Below are 20,927 nucleotides of genomic sequence, written 5' to 3'. Positions count from 1 at the left end.
TAATAGACAGCACTGATGGAGGGATTGTGCATTCCTGGTGTAACTCGGGCAGTTGTTGTTGCCATCCTGTACCTGTCCCACAGGTGTGATGTTCAGATGTACCGATCCTGTGCAGGTGTACCGATCCTGTGCAGGTGTTGTTACACGTGGTCTGCCACTGCGAGGACGATCAGCTGTCCATCCTGTCTCCCTGTAGCGCTCTCTTAGGCGTCTCACAGTACGGACATTGCAATTTATTGCCCTGGCCACATCTGCAGTCCTCATACCTTCTTGCAGCATGCCTAAGGCACGTTCACGCAGATGAGCAGGGACCCAGGGCATCTTTCTTTTGGTGTTTTTCAGAGTCAGTAGAAAGGCCTCTTTAGTGTCCAAAGTTTTCATAACTGTGACCTAAATTTCCTACGGTCTGTAAGCTGTTAGTGTCTGAACGACCGTTCCAAAGGTTCATTAATTGTTTATGGTTCATTGAACAAGCATGGGAAACAGTGTTAAAATCCTTTACAATGAAGATCTGTGAAGTTATTTGGATTTTTACGAATTATCTTTGAAAGACAGGGTCCTGAAAAAGGGACTTTTCTTTTTTTGCTGTGTTTATATATATATATATAAACTTGATCCTGTCTATTCACCCAGTCCCTGCTGCTGAAAAAAATCCCCAACAGCTTGATGCTGCCACCACCATGCTTCATCAATGGAAATGGGACGCACCTGACCTCAATTTTGTGTTTCATAGCAAAGGGTCTGAATACCTATGTAAATAAGATATTTCTGTTTTTTATTTTGAAAAACCTGTTTTGACTGTCATTATGGGGTATTGTGTGTAGATTGCTGAGGATTTTTTGTTTAAATACATTTTAGAATAAGGCTGTAATGTAACCAAATGTGGAAAAATACCAGCTGACTGCTTCTTCCCTAAATAGTTCTTGCATAGTTTGGAGCTGTGCTTTAGATCATTGTCTTGTTGTAGGAGGAAATTGGCTCCAATTAAGCGCCGTCCACAAGGTATGGCATGATGTTGCAAAATGGAGTGATAGCCTTCCTTCTTCAAGATCCCTTTTACCCTGTACAAATCTCCCACGTAACCACCACCAAAGCACCCCCAGACCATCACATTGCCTCCACCATGCTGACAGATGGCATCAAGCACTCCTCCTGCATGTTTTCATTTTTTCTGCATCTCACGAATGTTCTTCTTTGTGATCCAAACACCTCAAACTTAGATTTGTCTGCCCATAACACTCTTTTCCAATCTTCCTCTGTCCAGTGTCTGTGTTCTTTTGCCCATCGTAATCTTTTATTTTTATTGGCCAGTCTGAGATATTACTTTTTCTTTGCAACTCTGCTTAGAAGGCCAGCCTCCAGGAGTTGCCTCTTCACTGTTGATGTTGAGATTGGTGTTTTGTGGGTTGTATTTAATGAAGCTGCCAATTGAGGACTTGTGAGGCGTCTGTTTCTCAAACTAGAGACACTGATGTACTTGTCCTCTTGCTCAGTTCTGCACCGGGGTCTCCCACTCCTCTTTCTATTCTGGTTAGAGCCAGTTTGCACTGTTCTATGAAGGGAGTAGTACACAGCGTTGTACGAGATCTTCAATTTCTTGGCAATTTCTCGCATGGAATAGCCTTCATTTCTTAGAACAAGAATAGACTGACGAGTTTCAGAAGAAAGTTCTTTGTTTCTGGCCATTTTTACTATGTAATCGAACCCACAAAGGCTGATGCTCCAGATACTCAACTTTAATCTGGACAACAGTTTTCAGCTGTGCTAACATACAGTGAGGGAAAAAAGTATTTGATCCCCTGCTGATTTTGTACGTTTGCCCACTGACAAAGAAATGATCAGTCTATAATTTTAATGGTAGGTTTATTTGAACCGTGAGAGACAGAATAACAACAAAAACATAAAGAAAAACGCATGTCAAAAATGTTAAAAATTGATTTGCATTTTAATGAGGGAAATAAGTATTTGACCCCTCTGCAAAACATGACTTAGTACTTGGTGGCAAACCCCTTGTTGGCAATCACAGAGGTCAGACGTTTCTTGTAGTTGGCCACCAGGTTTGCACACATCTCAGGAGGGATTTTGTCCCACTCCTCTTTGCAGATCTTCTCCAAGTCATTAAGGTTTTGAGGCTGACGTTTGGCAACTCGAACCTTCAGCTCCCTCCACAGATTTTCTATGGGATTAAGGTCTGGAGACTGGTTAGGCCACTCCAGGACCATAATGTGCTTCTTCTTGAGCCACTCCTTTGTTGCCTTAGCCGTGTGTTTTGGGTCATTGTCATGCTGGAATACCCATCCACGACCCATTTTCAATGCCCTGGCTGAGGGAAGGAAGTTCTCACCCAAGATTTGACGGTACATGGCGCCGTCCATCGTCCCTTTGATGCGGTGAAGTTGTCCTGTCCCCTTAGCAGAAAAACACCCCCAAAGCATAATGTTTCCACCTCCACGTTTGACGGTGGAGATGGTGTTCTTGGGGTCATAGGCAGCATTCCTACTCCTCCAAACACGGCGAGTTGAGTTGATGCCAAAGAGCTCCATTTTGGTCTCATCTGACCACAACACTTTCACCCAGTTGTCCTCTGAATCATTCAGATGTTCATTGGCAAACTTCAGACGGGCATGTATATGTGCTTTCTTGAGCAGGGGGACATTGCGGGCGCTGCAGGATTTCAGTCTTTCACGGCGTAGTGTGTTACCAATTGTTTTCTTGGTGACTATGGTCCCAGCTGCCTTGAGATCATTGACAAGATCCTCCCGTGTAGTTCTGGGCTGATTCCTCACCATTCTCATGATCATTGCAACTCCACTAGATGAGATCTTGCATGGAGCCCCAGGCCGAGGGAGATTGACAGTTCTTTTGTGTTTCTTCCATTTGCGAATAATCGCACAAACTGTTGTCACATTCTCACCAAGCTGCTTGGCGATGGTCTTGTAGCCCATTCCAGCCTTGTGTAGGTCAACAATCTTGTCCCTGACATCCTTGGAGAGCTCTTTGGTCTTGGCCATGGTGGAGAGTTTGGAATCTGATTGATTGATTGCTTCTGTGGACAGGTGTCTTTTATACAGGTAACAAGCTGAGATTAGGAGCACTCCCTTTAAGAGTGTGCTCCTAATCTCAGCTCGTTACCTGTATAAAAGACACCTGTGAGCCAGAAATCTTTCAAATACTTTTTTCCCTCACTGTAATTGCAAAAGAGTTTTCTAATGATCAATTAGCCTTTTAAAATGAAAACTTGGGTTAGCTAACACAATGTGCCATTGGAATACAGGAGTGATGGTTGCTGATAATTGGCCTCTGTACACATATGTAGATATTCCATAAAAAATCTGCCGTTTCCAGCCACAATAGTCATTTACAACATTAACAATGTCTACACGGTATTTCTGATCAATTTGATGTTATTTAAATGGACAGAAAATGTGCTTTTCTTTCAAAAACAAGAACATTTCTAAGTGATCCCAAACTTTTGAACGGTAGTGTATATATAATTTGATGCTCTCATTTTTGTTAGAAAATCAATATCAAATACAGATTGAAAAATAGCTAGATGCTTTGTGCAATATAGTTTAGCTAATGTTATTACTATGTATTGTAGTGGAATGAAATTGAACCACTTATGTTTTTATTCTGATGCATGCTGACTGTATGTGATAGTAAGGTAAAAAAATGTTTTTATTGAAATGCGTTGCACATAATCTGTCTGTCCCAATTGACAGTGGTAAATGGACAATTGGCCCAGTGTCACCCGGGTTAGGGGAGGGATTGGCATGAGGGGTAGGCCGTCATTGTAAATAAGAATTTGTTCTTAACGGCATGCCTAGTTAAATAAAGGTGAAATAAAAAAAAACGAATAAAAAAAATGCACACTTGTCACATTGACGTCATTCTTGTATTTGACACTGAAGGTGCTTCTCCCACCTGATAACAATGAAGATCTTTGCACAATTAATGTGTGGGAGCATATCAGTTTGCTCACCTCTCATGAATATTACATTCTTATCAAGAATTTCCTGTGAATATTCTCACTATTGTGGTATTTACATTTACATTTAAGTCATTTAGCAGACGCTCTTATCCAGAGCGACTTACAAATTGGTGCATTCACCTTATAATATCCAGTGGAACGACCACTTTACAATAGGGCATCTAAATCTTTTAAGGGGGGGGTTAGAAGGATTACTTTATCCTATCCCAGGTATTCCTTGAAGAGGTGGGGTTTGAGGTGTCTCCGGAAGGTGGTGATTGACTCCGCTGTCCTGGCGTCGTGAGGGAGCTTGTTCCACCATTGGGGTGCCAGAGCAGCGAACAGTTTTGACTGGGCTGAGCGGGAACTGTGCTTCCTCAGAGGTAGGGGGGCGAGCAGGCCAGAGGTGGATGAACGGAGTGCCCTTGTTTGGGTGTAGGGCCTGATCAGAGCCTGAAGGTACGGAGGTGCCGTTCCCCTCACAGCTCCGTAAGCAAGCACCATGGTCTTGTAGCGGATGCGAGCTTCGACTGGAAGCCAGTGGAGAGAGCGGAGGAGCGGGGTGACATGAGAGAACTTGGGAAGGTTGAACACCAGACGGGCTGCGGCGTTCTGGATGAGTTGTAGGGGTTTAATGGCACAGGCAGGGAGCCCAGCCAACAACGAGTTGCAATAATCCAGACGGGAGATGACAAGTGCCTGGATTAGGACCTGTGCCGCTTCCTGTGTGAGGCAGGGTCGTACTCTGCGAATGTTGTAGAGCATGAACCTACAGGATCGGGTCACCGCCTTGATGTTGGTGGAGAACGACAGGGTGTTGTCCAGGGTCACGCCAAGGCTCTTAGCACTCTGGGAAGAGGACACAAGGGAGTTGTCAACCGTGATGGCGAGATCATGAAACGGGCAGTCCTTCCCCGGGAGGAAGAGTAGCTCCGTCTTGCCGAGGTTCAGCTTGAGGTGGTGATCCGTCATCCACACTGATATGTCTGCCACCTGGTTGTCAGAAGGGGGAAAGGAGAAGATTAATTGTGTGTCATCTGCATAGCAATGATATGAGAGACCATGTGAGGATATGACAGAGCCAAGTGACTTGGTGTATAGCGAGAATAGGAGTGGGCCAAGAACAGAGCCCTGGGGGACACCAGTGGTGAGAGCACGTGGTGCGGAGACAGATTCTCGCCACGCCACCTGGTTGGAGCGACCTGTCAGGTAGGACGCAATCCAAGCGTGGGCGGCGCCGGAGATGCCCAGCTCGGAGAGGGTGGAGAGGAGGATCTGATGGTTCACGGTATCAAAGGCAGCAGATAGGTCTAGAAGGATGAGAGCAGAGGAGAGAGAGTTAGCTTTAGCAGTGCGGAGAGCCTCCGTGACACAGAGAAGAGCAGTCTCAGTTGAATGCCCAGTCTTGAAACCTGACTGATTAGGATCAAGAAGGTCATTCTGAGAGAGATAGCAAGAGAGCTGGCCAAGGACGGCACGTTCAAGAGTTTTGGAGAGAAAGGAAAGAAGGGATACTGGTCTGTAGTTGTTGACATCGGAGGGATCGAGTGTAGGTTTTTTCAGAAGGGGTGCAACTCTCGCTCTCTTGAAGACGGAAGGGACGTAGCCAGCGGTCAAGGATGAGTTGATGAGCGAGGTGAGGTAGGGGAGAAGGTCTCCGGAAATGGTCTGGAGAAGAGAGGAGGGGATAGGGTCAAGTGGGCAGGTTGTTGGGCGGCCGGCCGTCACAAGACGCGAGATTTCATCTGGAGAGAGGGGGAGAAAGAGGTCAAAGCACAGGGTAGGGCAGTGTGAGCAGGACCAGCAGTGTCGTTTGACTTAGCAAACGAGGATCGGATGTCGTCAACCTTCTTTTCAAAATGGTTGACGAAGTCATCTGCAGAGAGGGAGGAGGGGGGAGGGGGAGGAGGATTCAGGAGGGAGGAGAAGGTAGCAAAGAGCTTCCTAGGGTTAGAGGCAGATGCTTGGAGTTTAGAGTGGTAGAAAGTGGCTTTAGCAGCAGAGACAGAAGAGGAAAATGTAGAGAGGAGCGAGTGAAAGGATGCCAGGTCCGCAGGGAGGCGAGTTTTCCTCCATTTCCGCTCGGCTGCCCGGAGCCCTGTTCTGTGAGCTCGCAGTGAGTCGTCGAGCCACGGAGCAGGAGGGGAGGACCGAGCCGGCCTGGAGGATAGGGGACAGAGGAAATCAAAGGATGCAGAGAGGGAGGAGAGGAGGGTTGAGGAGGCAGAATCAGGAGATAGGTTGGAGAAGGTTTGAGCAGAGGGAAGAGATGATAGGATGGAAGAGGAGAGAGTAGCGGGAGAGAGAGAGCGAAGGTTGGGACGGCGCAATACCATCCGAGTAGGGGCAGAGTGAGAAGTGTTGGATGAGAGCGAGAGGGAAAAGGATACAAGGTAGTGGTCGGAGACTTGGAGGGGAGTTGCAATGAGATTAGTGGAAGAACAGCATCTAGTAAAGATGAGGTCAAGCGTATTGCCTGCCTTGTGAGTAGGGGGGAAGGTGAGAGGGTGAGGTCGAAAGAGGAGAGGAGTGGAAAGAAGGAGGCAGAGAGGAATGAGTCGAAGGTAGACGTGGGGAGGTTAAAGTCACCCAGAACTGTGAGAGGTGAGCCATCCTCAGGAAAGGAACTTATCAAGGCGTCAAGCTCATTGATGAACTCTCCAAGGGAACCTGGAGGGCGATAAATGATAAGGATGTTAAGCTTGAAAGGGCTGGTAACTGTGACAGCATGGAATTCAAATGAGGAGATAGACAGATGGGTCAGGGGAGAAAGAGAGAATGTCCACTTGGGAGAGATGAGGATTCCAGTGCCACCACCCCGCTGGCTCGATGCTCTAGGGGTATGCGAGAACACGTAGTCAGACGAGGAGAGAGCAGTAGGAGTAGCAGTGTTATCTGTGGTAATCCATGTTTCCGTCAGCGCCAGGAAGTCTAGGGACTGGAGGGTAGCATAGGCTGAGATGAACTCAGCCTTGTTGGCCGCAGACCGGCAGTTCCAGAGGCTGCCAGAGACCTGGAACTCCACGTGGGTCGTGCGTGCTGGGACCACCAGGTTAGAGTGGCAGCGGCCACGCGGTGTGAAGCGTTTGTATGGCCTGTGGAGTTCCAGGTATCCATGTCACTTCATCCAATAGGCTAGCCTACTGTCACGGATATTGTGTCCAGGCTTTCACAATACAGTCATTTTTGAAAAATATGTATTCTATCATTTGTGTAGTATTCTGTTTATCTTCTGTCGTCAGAGTCCTCCCTAACCCGAATACCTGAGATGGTACGGAGGGTACGGAACTGGTTCTACATTAAATCAAATGGAACAAGTGTAGTCTCCATGTTGCTGTCCGCAGCTTTATAGTCAGGATAGCAGTTGTGCCAGCAATTTAAGCAAAGCGGGAGACTTCCACTAAGGCATATGACAAATACAAACATTGCAAATGATGTAGATGAGAATATGTTGCCCAAACATAGTGGACGGCCTGTGCACAATTTCAGGGAGTTGGGGCGTGCTCTGCTGTCTGAGGAGCTGCCTGCCAATCTTGTATCCAGTCCTGATGTAAATTAAACATCACTTTTAAGGCTTAAAGAGCATTCATAAACCCAATATTATGCCTGTAGATCATTTAGAAATCATGCATAAGGCACCGCTCATCCTTGTCAGTCCCACACCCCAAAAGGATGCTTTTGATACAGTAAAATAAGAATGTGTAACATCCATATGCAAGAACACACAATGCATATTTTACAAGAATACACAATGCATATTTTATAAGAATACACAATGCATATTTTTTACATATCAATTTGAACAAATACAGTAAAAATTGACAAGTGCATCTGGACTAGATCAGTGTAGTAAGAAAATATAGTAAACTGTTGCTTTAAAACCAAACCCTCCTAGTTACGTCAACGTGGTGACATGGTTTTATGGGAACTCCCGCAGGAAAGTACAGTGAAAGTGAACTAAAGGTTTGACAATGTCATTGAAACAAAGAATCGCATTTCACTCGCGGTTGAACAAATGTACTTTAAACTCGGAGTCTTGGTATAGTAAGCAAGAAAATAGGACACGCGGGGACAGAGCAAGTTTCACTACAGTTGCGCTCCAACCTAATATTTCCTCTCTGAACACAATTTTGACGAGCAGCATCCATTCGCGCTGTAAACAATGTAACACCGATTCTGGCTCTTGCAACCTTGACAAACGAACATGGAGAAGGAGACTATTTACGGGCGTGAGCGCAACTAAGGTTTTTAAACGGAGCTTTTTATTTGTCAGAGGTATGTATGTACACTGTCTGAGCCAAGAAGACAACAATAACCTACACACTGTCAAAAATAAATTTGCTCGCTCGGGTTCAGATTGCAACGGTCGTCACTAGTTACCACAGCCACAACGTCATAAATCCCGCCCATTTCTACAATTTCTCTTCTTAAAGTGTGATTTAAACCTAACCCTATATTTAACCCTACATCTAACCTTATGCCTAACCATAACCTTAAATTAAGACCAAAAAGCATATTTTTGTTTTAATGACATGTTTACAATATAGCACTTTTTTACTTTGTGGCTGTGGTAACTAGTAGAAATCGATTGCACCCGGGGTTTGAGTGACCTCGTGAGGTTGGAGGATTATTTCGGAGCAGATTTTTCAACAACAAATAAAAGTCCCAGTGTTAATGCGTTGAACACCAGGACAGATAAGCCACTACAATACATTAAATACGTGAAATGTATCTCGTCATATCACCCTCAGAGTGCTATACATTTGCATAATATTTTCTTAATTTGATGCAGGATCCTATGGTGGTTATAAATAATTTTTCATGTTCTGATCTGTATGCTACATCTAACTTTTCCTTTTATATGGATATCAGAGCTGAGCACCTCTATACTTCAGTATGAATTGAAAACAGATATGACAAAGTCTGGAAACCGGAGACTGTATTTTGATACCCATGCATTGGTTCGACTCCTCGAAGACAATGGTTAGAAAATGGTTTTTATTTGTGTAATTTGAAGTAACCCCCATACATATTTAATTCAGTGGTTGGTTTGAACCCAGTTAGTGTTTTGTTTTCATCAACAGGCTTCACCACTCAGCAAGCTGAGGTAATTGTCAGGATGATGGTCAGGACAACAAACTCCAACATGGATCTAATCTATAATGACATGGTAACCAAAGTGCAGCAGGTGAGGCTTGACTTTTTCATATCAACATACAGTATGTGGACACCTGCTCATTGAACATCTAATTTCAAAGTCATGGGCATTAACATGGAGTTGGTCCCCCCGTTGCTGCTATAAACCTATTCCCCCTCAAACTGAAAAGAGACTGAAAAGATATTGCATGGGTCCTTAGATCCTCAAAAGATTCTACAGCTGGACCATTGAGAGCATCCTGACTGGTTGCATCACTGCCTGGTATGGCAACTGCTCTGCCTCTGACCGCAAGGCACTACAGAGGGTAGTGCGTACGGCCCTGTACATCACTGGGGCCAAGCTTCCTGCCATCCAGGACCTCTTTACCAGGTGGTGTCAGAGGAAGGCCCCAAAAATTGTGAAAGACTTCAGCCACCCTAGTCATAGACTATTCTCTCTGCTACCGCACGGCAAGCGGTACCGGAGCACCAAGTCTAGGTCCAAGAGGCTTCTAAACAGCTTCTACCCCCAAGCCATGAGACTACTGAACATCTAATCAAATGGCTACTAGTTGCATTGCCCCCCCCCCCTTTACGCTGCTGCTACTCTCTGTTATCTATCTATCTATCTAGCTATCTATCTATCTTTAATAACTCTACCCACATGTACACTACCATTCAAAAGTTTGGGGTCACTTAGAAATGTCCTTGTTTTTCATGAAAACATACATGAAATGAGTAGCAAAATGAATAGAAAATATAGTCAAGATGTTGGCAAGGTTATAAATAATGATTTTTTTTTATTTAAATAATAATTGTGTCCTTCAAACTTTGCTTTCGTCAATGAATCCTCAATTTGCAGCAATTACAGCATTGCAGACCTTTGACATTGTAGTATTTGGCTAAGGTGTATGTAAATTTCCGACTTCAACTGTAGATATTCCATTAAAAATCAGCCGTTTCCAGCTACAATAGTCATTTACAACATTAACAATGTCTACACTGTATTTCTGATCAATTTGATGTTATTTTAATGGACACAAAACAAGGACATTTCTTAGTCACCCCAAACTTTTGAACGGTAGTATATATATTGCCTCAATTACCTTAACTAACCGGTGCCCCCGCACATTGACTCTGTACCGGTACCCCCTGTACATTATTTTACTTTTATGTGGCTTCACCACATATTTTACTGCTGCTCTTTAATTATTTGTTACTTTATTTATTTATTTTTTGGGGTATTTTTCTTAAAACTGCATTGTTGAGTAAGGGCTTGTGAGTAAGCATTTAACTGTAAGGTCTACACCTGTTGTATTCAGCACATGTGACAAATACAATTTGATTTGATTTATAACAGCCTCCACTCTTCTGGGAAGGCTTTCCACTAGATGTTGGAACATTGCTGCTGGGACTTGCTTCCATTCAGCCACAACAGCATTAGTGAGGTCGGCCACTGATGTTGGGTGATTTGGCCTGGCTCGCAGTTGGAGTTCCAATTCATCCAAAGGTGTTCGGTGGGGTGGAGGTCAAGGCTCTGTGCAGGCCAGTCAAGTTCTTCCACACCGATCTCGACAAACCATTTCTGTATGGACCTCGCTTTGTGCACAGGGGCATTGTCATGCTGAAACAGGAAAGGCCTTCCCCAAACTGTTGCTACAGTTGCCAAGTTGCCAAGTTGGAAGCACAAGTTGGAACTGTTGCCAAGTTGGAAGCACAAAATCGTCTAGAATCTCATTGTATGCTGTAGCGTTAAGATCTCCCTTCACTGGAAGTAAGGGGCCTAGCCCGAACCATGAAAATCAGCCCCAGACCATTATTCCTCCTCCACCAAACTTTACAGTTGGCACTCTGCATTCGAGCAGGTAGCGTTCTCCTGGCATCTGCCAAACCCAGATTCGTCCACCGGACTGACAGATGGTGGAGCGTGATTCATCACTCCAGAGAAAGTGTTTCCACTGTTTCACAGTCCAATGGCGGCGAAGCTTTACACCACTCCAGCCGACGCTTGGCATTGTGTATGTTGATCTTAGGCTTGTGTGTGGTTGCTTGTCCATGGAAACCCATTTCATGAAACTCCCGACGAACAGTTATTGTTTCCAGAGGCAGTTTGGAACTCGGTAGTAAGTGTTGCAACCGAGGACAGACGATTGTTATGTGCTTCAGCACTCGCCGGTTCTGTTCTGTGAGCTTGTGTGGCCTACCACTTCGCGGCTGAGCCGTTGTTGCACCTAGACGTTTCCACTTCACAATAACAGCACTTACCGAGGCAGCTCTATCAGGGCAGAAACTTTATGAACTGACTTGTTGGAAAGGTCGCATCCTATGACGGTGCCACGCTGAAAGTCAGTGAGCTCTTCAGTAAGGCCATTCTACTGCCAATGTTTGTCTATGGAAATTGCATGACTGTGTGTGCTCGATTTTATATACTTGTCAGCCAAATCCACTAATTTGAAGGGGTGTCCCACATACTTTTGTGTGTGTGTGTATGTATGTATGTATGTATGTATGTATGTATGTATGTAGTCAAATATTGATAATACATGTAAATAACAACTAATGAGTCTGACTCGCTGTGGCAATGAATTGCAGGAGATCATGTTGCAGAGGGTCTTTTCCCAAATTGCATCGGTGAAAAAGGACATGATTATCCTTGAAAAGAGTGAGTTCTCTACTTTGCTGGCAGAGAATGAGGTGAGTATTAATTTGTAGGAGTTCTCTAATCCACAGGAGGCTGCTGAGGGGAGGACGGCTCGTAATAATTGCCGGAATGGTGCAAATGGAATGGCATCAAACACCTGGAACCATGTATTTGATACCATTCCACTGACTCCGTTCCAGCCATTACCACGAGCCCGTCCTCCCCAATTAAGGTGTCACCAACCTCCTGTGCTCTAATCCTATCATCACTTGAAGCACATCAGGGAGCCTTTTATGTCTACTCCTTTACAGATGTCATTTCAACGTCTATTCAATGCTGGTTCAACATAATTTCATTGAATTGATGAGGAAACAACATTGATTCAACCAGTGTGTGCCCAGTGGGAAGAGAGGGTCCCGTGATGTGACACATGAGGGTTAGGATTACCTTATGTTACTTATTTTCCAGTGGTAGTCAGTGTTCTTCCTTGTCATTTGAACAGTGACGGTGTGTGGACTCTGGCCAATCACTGACATCAAGTACATCCTATGGCGAGTCCACACATGTGGTGTCCCAAGTCATACTGGTTGCATGTCAATAGTTTAAAGTTGTCTCTTCACCTTGCATCTTCTCTTTCACTTACTCTGAACTGAAAACATAGGATTGCTCCCTCTGTGGTCACATGACTGATACAGTGGATGGAATTTTTTTGGGGGCCATGTCATTTCCTTAGTCAGGCATTTGAAGTATATCAATGAATTAATTCATCTTTTCTTACAGAAAGTCAAGGTAGAGCTGCTGCAACTGAAGGTGCAACTGGCTGTAAGTTGTTTTAAGGTGGTTTAATTTCTGTGTTGAATAAAAATCATGAGCTGGGGCTGACTAACGGCAAATGAACTATAACCCTGAAGAAGGCACAGTGATGCCGAAATGATTTACCAAATAAATTACTGGGAATTTATATATAGTGTGCAACTCTTTATTTTTATAGCTTATGGTTTAATTTCTGTGAAAATATGTCTCCACATCACCCACATGTTGCTGTTCACCTGTTTGTGATGATTTTGCGTGTAAACCGTGTGAAGTTTTCTATATCTATAAAGTATGACTCTTTGTGAAACAGAGCCATGATCAGTTTGGATTGCAGCCTTTAACAGCACTTCAGAGCCATTGAGAGAGTTTGAATGACTGAATACCTCCTTTTTCTCTGTCGCAGGATGTGATGAATAAAGTGCGCTTTGACAATATCTTGGATATGAATTCGGAAAAGAGCAGCATGAAAGAAATGGTAAATGTCTTAGTATTACAATGTATATGCTGATGGTTTTTACATTAGTATTCCTAGGAGGAAGGTGTGAAGCTTTGCTTACTACATACAGTAAGTATATCTTGCTCTTATCAATATTTAATGCAAATTTGACAGCACAGTTTCGACTCTGATAGACTATTTGACTTTCAGAAATCAGAGCATGAGAAGAGACTCATGGAAAGTCGGACCGAGATAATGGAAATGGTCTGTATACTGTACATTATGATTAAACAATTCTACTTTAGAGCTCTTAACGGGTTACTTCATTCACCATGCATGTGTAACACCCATCTCAATTATGTCTTTTCACCATGTATTTGTTATTTAGTTGTTATGATGATAATATTATCTGTGGTTTATGTGAATAATAGCCAAATCTGTCTGTTGTAGAATGCTGAGCAAAATCGTCATTTGACTCGGTCCAATATGAAAATCGACACTGAAGTGGCAGGATTGAAAACCATGTTGGAAGCTCACAAACTTGATACTATCAAATACCTTGCAGGTAAGAAGTGTCATTCATGTATCCATGCATTATAGTCTTATTTGTTTAATATTTAAAAGGCACTCGCACATCTGAGCTATCTTTGTTGCAGGTGAATGGTAAGATGAATAAGATGAGAAAAAAAGAAGAAACCCACACACTGCTCTTGATAGTATCACTGCTCTTGATAGTATCACTGCTCTTGATAGTATCACTGCTCTTTATTAAGCTTTGTATTGGCCTCAAGGCCTTCGTCAGAGCTTTTTCTGACTGAGGAAATCTCTGACGAATGCCTTGAGGCCAATACGTAAAGATTATTTGCTCAATAAAAATACACTATAAATGATGAATAACATTATGTCCCTCGAATGAAATAGATACTAATTGTGTATCTCTGGTTTTGGTCAACTAAACGTCACTTTTGTCCATAAGCCATAAACAAGTTCTGACTGACGGACTCCTATGTCTTTCAGGTTCAGTCTTCACTTGTCTCACTGTGGTTCTCGGATTCTATCGCATCTGGATGTGACTCCGGGGAGTACAGGAAGAGCTGGTCATCTGGACCACTGTAGCTCAAAAAGAACCCATTTGAACTGCCACCATTTTGTGTTTGATAAATAGTCAATCGCTATAGGAACAAACAACCACTGGTTGATGGCATGAAGACAGATAAAATGCTTTGATGTTGATTGACATTGATATTTCTGAGGACCAATGACTTAAGATTTAGAAGATGAATCCAGGATGAACCCAGCAAACCATGAAATGCGAAAGGCTGCACTTGTAAAGCACTATCCAACATTTTTGATAGTATTATTAATTGGTTGTGTTTTCATATTACAGTACCCTACAAAATAAATGAAATGTTATTTAAGATAGAATCCTGACAACAAATATGTATTGCAATGTATATGAATCCATTTTTTTGGTACATGCACTGTTAAGCAAGAAACCTGCATATGTTGTTTGAGAAGTATGTTGTAAAAATGCATCGATTATATACTGTAATTGCCATGCGGTCCAAAGTGCATTTCCGGCTATGTAGCCAGTAGGATGCAGCTCCGTATATTTTTTAAAGTGTTGTAGACACTAGGGGATCCGTGAGTCATTGGAACACACATTCCATCAGTCCAATGGACAATTTTGTATGACCATAGTAGATATTGTAAAACTGTATAAAAGGAAAGCAGCACTTATGTATGACTAAACACAAATCAATAATAAAGGATAATTTTTGGGCCATAACATACGTGTTTTATATTATTTACCAGACCCTAATAACATTTGCATAGGATACCTTTATTGTGAAGGAAACAACTCAGAAGTTATTTCCCATGGTCGTCCTACACGTGTTTACATTTGTAAATTTTGCCTGTTAGAAATAATGCAATTTATCATATTTTGCTTTCTAAATGTTTGAATTATTTATACTGGTGGTCGTGTTTTGATGAGAAACTTGCGTTTGATACTATCTATGCCTGGGTCACCTCTAAATTATTTGATTTGACATCAAGTTGGGTCGTCATTTACGAGCTAGCTATCTAGCTGTACAGTAGCCTATATTGACATGATAAATTGCAGATACCCAGCAGAAACTCCATGTTCTGTAGGAGCAGAATTTATCATAGGCGAGGAATTGCATTCAGCAGCAACAGAATGTTCACTCTGGGAATCTCGAGGAGCTCTATCAGATCATTGAGACATGCCACTTACTTTTATTTATTTAACCAGGTAAGCTAGTTGAGAACAAGTTCTCATTTACAACTGCGACCTGGCCAAGATAAAGCAAAGCGACACAAACAACACAGAGTTACACATGGAATAAACAAGCATACAGTCAATAACACAATAGGGGGGGGAAAGAGTCTATAAACAGTGTGTGCAAATGGCATGAGGAGGTAGGCAATAAATAGGCCATAATAGCGAAGTAATTACAGTTTAGCAAATCAACACGAGTGATAGATGAGCAGATGATGATGATGTGCAAGTAGAAATACTGGTATGCAAAAGAGCAGAAAAGTAAATAAAAAACAATACGGGGATGAGGTAGGTAGATTGTGTGGGATATTTACAGATGGGCTATGTACAGCTGCAGCGATCGGTTAGCTGCTCAGATAGCTGATGTTTTTGCAATTCGTTCCAGTCATTGGCAGCAGAGAACTGTAAGGAAAGGCGGCCAAAGTAGGTGTTGGCTTCGGGGGTGACCAGTGAAATATACCTGCTGGAGCGTATGCTACGGGTGAGTGTTGTTATCATGACCAGTGAACTGAGATAAGGTGGAGCTTTACCTAGCATAGACTTATAGATAACCTGGAGCCAGTGGGTCTGGCGACGAATATGTAGCGAGGGCCAGCCGACTAGAGCATACAGGTCGCAGTGGTGGGTGGTATAAGGAGCTTTGGTGCCGAAACGGATGGCACTGTGATAGACCGCATCCAGTTTGCTGAGTAGAGTATTGTAAGCTATTTTGTAAATGATGTCGCCGAAGTCGAGGTTCGGTAGGATAGTCATTTTTACAAGGGTATGTTTGGCGGCATGAGTGAAGGAGGCTTTGTTGCGAAATAGGAAGCCAATTCTAGATTTAATTTTGGATTGGAGATGTTTAATATGAGTCTGGAAGAAGAGTTTACAGTCTAGCCAGACACCTAGGTATTTGCAGTTGTCCACATATTCTAAGTCAGAACCGTCCAGAGTAGTGATGCTAGTCGGGTGGGCGGGTGCGGGCAGCGAGCGGTTGAAAAGCATGCATTTGGTTTTACAAGCGTTTAAGAGCAGTTGGAGGCCACAGAAGGAGTGTTGTACGGCATTGAAGCTCGTTTGGAACCTCTTCAGCGTCTCATCCCGTCAGCGGGATCAAAATCCAGCGAAAAATCATATCGCCGATTAGCATAAAAAAAAAAATCATAATTTAAAAAAAATATATATTTTTTTTTTATTTTTTTTTATAGATACACCTCTCCTGAATCGACCCACGTCGTCCGATTTCAAAAAGGTTTTACAGGAAAAGCAAATCATTAGATTATGTTAGATGAGTCCATCGTAAAAAGCAGCTTCATAGCCATTTTCCGACCAACCACTTGCATCACATATAATCAAAAAACAGCTAAATGCAGCACTAACCTTTTACAAACTTCATCAGATGGCACCCCTAGGACATCATGTTATACAATGCATGCATTCTTTTGTTCAATAAAGGTCATATTTATATATAAAAACAGCATTTTACATCTCTGTCTGACGTTGACTAAATAATTTCCCCTCAAATGCGTCCCGGTAAACAATGCTACATTTCCCTACATTACTATCCTATAACGATTTTTTAAATTTATATTGTCAATCTAACATTTATAGATGAATATCTCTTGAGAACACCTGTCATACCAGATTTTAAATTAACTTTACTGGGTAATCACACTTTGCGATAAAAGGAGATGCGATACTCAGAAAATGAGCTAATATACAGAGCTCGGCGCCATCTTGGAAACAATCGCATGTCACATCTCATCTTGTATAATATTGTCAATAATCGCCTACCTTTAGTTGTCTTCATCAGAAAGCATCCCAGGTCCACAACAGATGTATTTTCGGTCAAAAAGTCCATACTTCACGTTCCATTAGCCTGCTGTTGGTAGCGCGTCCTATGGCTCTCTCCAAGCGCAGGGCTGAAGTTCCGGATAAAATGAGATTCTCCCGCCTGTAGGTTCGTTCAAACATGTCAAACGTTGTAAAACATTAATCTTCAGGGCCTGTAACACCAAGAGAGCCAATAAGATTCGAGGGGGATGATTTCATGGCCTTTAAAACCGTTTCCAAAGGTGGGGGTAGACATGGCCGCCGGCGTCATAATGGTGATGGCCCATCCCCTGTGACCAATTTCCAACTCGTCTCATTCACTGAGTTTCGACTCTATAAGGCTCAAACCACTGTGAAAAGACTGGCGACATCTAGTGGAAGCAATAGGAAGTGCTCACTGAACCATGGTTAACGGTGTTATTTATAGGGAAAGATGAGAAGTCGAGTCCACAATTCAGAATTCCACTTCCTGTTTCAATCGGTCTCGGGGTTTTGACTGCCATTTGAGTTCTGTTATACTCACAGACACCATTCAAACAGTTTTAGAAACTTTAGAGTGTTTTCTATCCATATATAATAAGTATATGCATGCCCTAGCTTCTGAGTTTGATTAGTAGGCCGTTGAAAATGGGAACGATTTTTTTTCAAAATGCGCTGTGACGCCCCCTATCCTAGGGTATCCTCAAGAGGTGCCCAAAGAAGGGCCAGATGTATACAGAATGGTGTCATATGCGTAGAGGTGGATCAGGGAATCACCCGCAGCAAGAGCAACATCGTTGATATATACAGAGAAAAGAGTCGGCCCGAGAATTGAACCCTGTGGTACCCCCATAGAGACTGCCAGAGGTCCGGACAACAGGCCCTCCGATTTGACACACTGAACTCTGTCTGAGAAGTAGTTGGTGAACCAGGCGAGGCAGTCATTTGAGAAACCAAAGCTGTTGAGTCTGCCGATAAGAATACGATGATTGACAGAGTTGAATGCCTTGGCCAGGTCGATGAAGACGGCTGCACAGTACTGTCTTTTATCGATGGCGGTTATGATATCGTTTAGTACCTTGAGCGTGGCTGAGGTGCACCCACTTCATCAATGATCATCAGTTCAAAAATGTATAAGGATTGTTATCCCTTAAAGCACTTGCTAACAAGCTAGCTACACAAATTGTCACTTGAATAACAGTTTGTGTGAGTGTAGGCTAATTATAATTTCAGTATTTGTTATTGAATGAGACTAGTGAATTTATAAGCATTAGTTTACCATTTTAAAGGTCCAAAGCCCTTTTCATCTCGATATCAAATCATTTCTGAGTAACAATGAAGTACCCTAGCCTTCCCTGTAGCTCAGTTGGTAGAGCATGGTGTTTGCAATGCCAGGGGTTGTGGGTTCGATTCCCACGGGGGGCCAGCACAGGAAAATAATTCTATGAAATGTATGCATTCACTAATGTAAGTCGCTCTGGATAAGAGCGTCTGCTAAATGACTAAAATGTAAAATGTACCCTACTGTGATTCTTTTTTGGACCATTTTAAATTGACAACAAACCCAAAAACCTTTTTTAGCATGAATTTCGCTACAACTGTCTGGGAGTGGTCTTGACTCTTTGTAATTGGTCTATTAACTGTGTCACCGGGCAGACCAAAACTCCATCCTACCAACACAGGCTGAAATGTCAAACAGCTCTTACACTAAAAGGGCATTATAATAATTTTCACAATTATTATTAACAGAATTATTCCAACCTCAGTGTGAAAATATATATAAAATACAGGAAAATCTAGTTTGACTGCACTGGGCCTGTAATAATTTGAAGAGATTTATCACTATAACCTTATTGTCAATATTCATGATATTTCCAGTTGTTGTGTAGATGAAGTTGCAGCGGAGCATGTAGGAGCGGACTGCATCATGCACTACGGGAGGGCTTGCCTCAGCCCGTCCAGAAGACTCCCTCTGATGTACGTGTTTGAGAGGAGACGTGTGCCTCCTCCTTCAGAAAGCTGTACCGACAGACAGAGTCACATCATCCTCCTGTACAATGTCAACTATGCTCACATTATTGGTAATGTTTCACACAGACTTATTTCCTCTGAGTATCCGAACATTGCCGCCTCAACCCTTCATGTGGACGGAGAACTTTCCTGGTCACAGACAGACACACAGACAAACACAATGACAGCAGTTCTCCTTGTCAAAACGGTGATCAAGCCGTTTATCGGTTTGGTAGGCAGTTTGATTTGAAATGTGGACAGACCATTGAGGACTACAGTGTGTTCTATATCGGTCACGAAGGTGCAACCACGACAAACTTCATGATGACTTGGAACCGCTGCTCTTTCTGCTATTTTGACCCAGTGACAATGACAGGGTCGATCAGTATCAACAAAGCTTTGATGAAGCAATATAACGCAATAGAGCGGACAAAGGATGCCAGTGTGGTGGGCACACTAGGTGTGGCAAACTACCTTACCATCATCAAGCAGCTGAACTAAACCAATCACAGAGCAGGGAAAAAGAGCAACATGTTTGCCATGAGGAAACTGAATCTGGCCAAACTGGCTAACTTTCATGAGATTGACATTTATGTACTGATCGCATGTCCTGAGAACTCTGTTGGACTCCAGTCAGTTCTACAAACTGGTCGTGACCCCCTTTGAAATGGTGGTGGCCTGCAATAAGAACAGGGAATGGTTGGGAGAGTACGTCACAGACTTCAGGGATCTCCTTCCAGGTAGGATCGGATTGACATTGATTTTCTGCTGAATTAAACTTTTGGCCAATAATATTGTGAACAAGAATAGGCCTAGCTAGTGCTTTACTGTGCATATCATAGCCTGGTCCCAGATCTGTTTGACGAGTTGGCAAGACAGCACAAACAGATCTGAGACCAGGCTATATAGGTAATATGACTGATAGTAAAAACCTGTTGTAGGTGGATGCAAGCATGTGGCCTTGGCGAATCCTGACGACCTCGAGGATGGTGATGAGACTGATGTCTCCCTCATCACCGGAGTTCTACGAACGACCCGCTTCTTACAATAAAGATGTTGTTGAGTGGTCTCTTCTTCAGTTACAATTTTAATAAGTCTCTCTTCTGTTTGTTTCAACCACGTTCCTGGTGGGCCGTAGCTGGCAGGGACTGGAGCAGAAACTTGGTGAAACACTGGTGATGAAAGCATTAGAGGGAAGGAAAGGCATTGCCTACGAAGAGGAGCTGACGACTGACCGGAACCATTTATCATGAAGGAACTCATCACATCCAGATAATCAGTGCATTGCAACATTTTTATGAAAAATATCTAATTATTCACAATATACACTGTATTATGTTGCGTCATAGCTCAACAGATTCCAATTCAAGCAATCAATCTTCTGACACATTTAAGGCCAGTATTATTGAATAACTAAGCTAACTGACAAAATAAAGGAAACACTAACATAAGCTGCCATAACAGCTTCAATGTGCCTTGGCATAGATTCTACAAGTGTCTGGAACGCTATTGGATGGATGCAACACCATTTTTCCATGAGAAATTCCATAATTTGGTGTTTTGTTGGTGGAAAATGCTGTCTCATGCGTGTTCAATTGGGTTGAGATCTGGTGACTGATGCTCTTTTGGGACCCCTCAAAGTCATTGAAAACTCTTCTTGCCATGGTAGCCAAAATAATGGTCAACTGGGCATTTTTATACATTACTCTAAGCATGATGGGATGTTAATTGCTTAATTAAAGACATGCTCCGGAGCTTTGGCGACCAGTAAGTATTTTTTAAACCTCCCGATTTGGGCTTGATGTGACAATGTGTAGTTCATACA

At 43.0% G+C, this 20,927-nt stretch overlaps 1 protein-coding gene and 1 pseudogene across 2 annotated transcripts; both read left to right on the top strand.

Annotated features, from left to right (window-relative positions):
* Positions 1–7,868: 7,868 nt before the first annotated feature.
* On the top strand, positions 7,869–14,785 carry mcur1 (mitochondrial calcium uniporter regulator 1). Of its 2 annotated transcripts, none has more exons than XM_014159592.1 (9): positions 7,869–7,933; positions 8,843–8,953; positions 9,055–9,158; positions 11,699–11,800; positions 12,528–12,569; positions 12,964–13,035; positions 13,207–13,260; positions 13,447–13,561; positions 14,014–14,785. In XM_014159592.1, exons 2-9 carry the CDS (start codon positions 8,884–8,886, stop codon positions 14,067–14,069), a joined length of 615 nt encoding a protein of 204 aa, XP_014015067.1. In that variant the 5' UTR covers positions 7,869–7,933; positions 8,843–8,883; the 3' UTR covers positions 14,070–14,785. The 2 variants fall into 2 exon arrangements, with proteins under 2 accessions (XP_014015067.1, XP_014015066.1); XM_014159591.2 differs by having other exon boundaries at positions 7,870–8,245.
* Positions 14,786–18,590: 3,805 nt separating this feature from the next.
* LOC106579573 (2-(3-amino-3-carboxypropyl)histidine synthase subunit 2-like) lies at positions 18,591–20,385 on the top strand (annotated as a pseudogene).
* The last annotated feature ends 542 nt before the right edge of the window (positions 20,386–20,927 follow it).

The sequence above is a fragment of the Salmo salar genome, chromosome ssa19 (assembly GCF_905237065.1).
Source record: "Salmo salar chromosome ssa19, Ssal_v3.1, whole genome shotgun sequence".
Lineage (NCBI taxonomy): Eukaryota > Metazoa > Chordata > Actinopteri > Salmoniformes > Salmonidae > Salmo > Salmo salar.
Note: the sequence above shows the minus strand (reverse complement) of the source record. Positions and strands in the feature narration are given on the sequence as shown.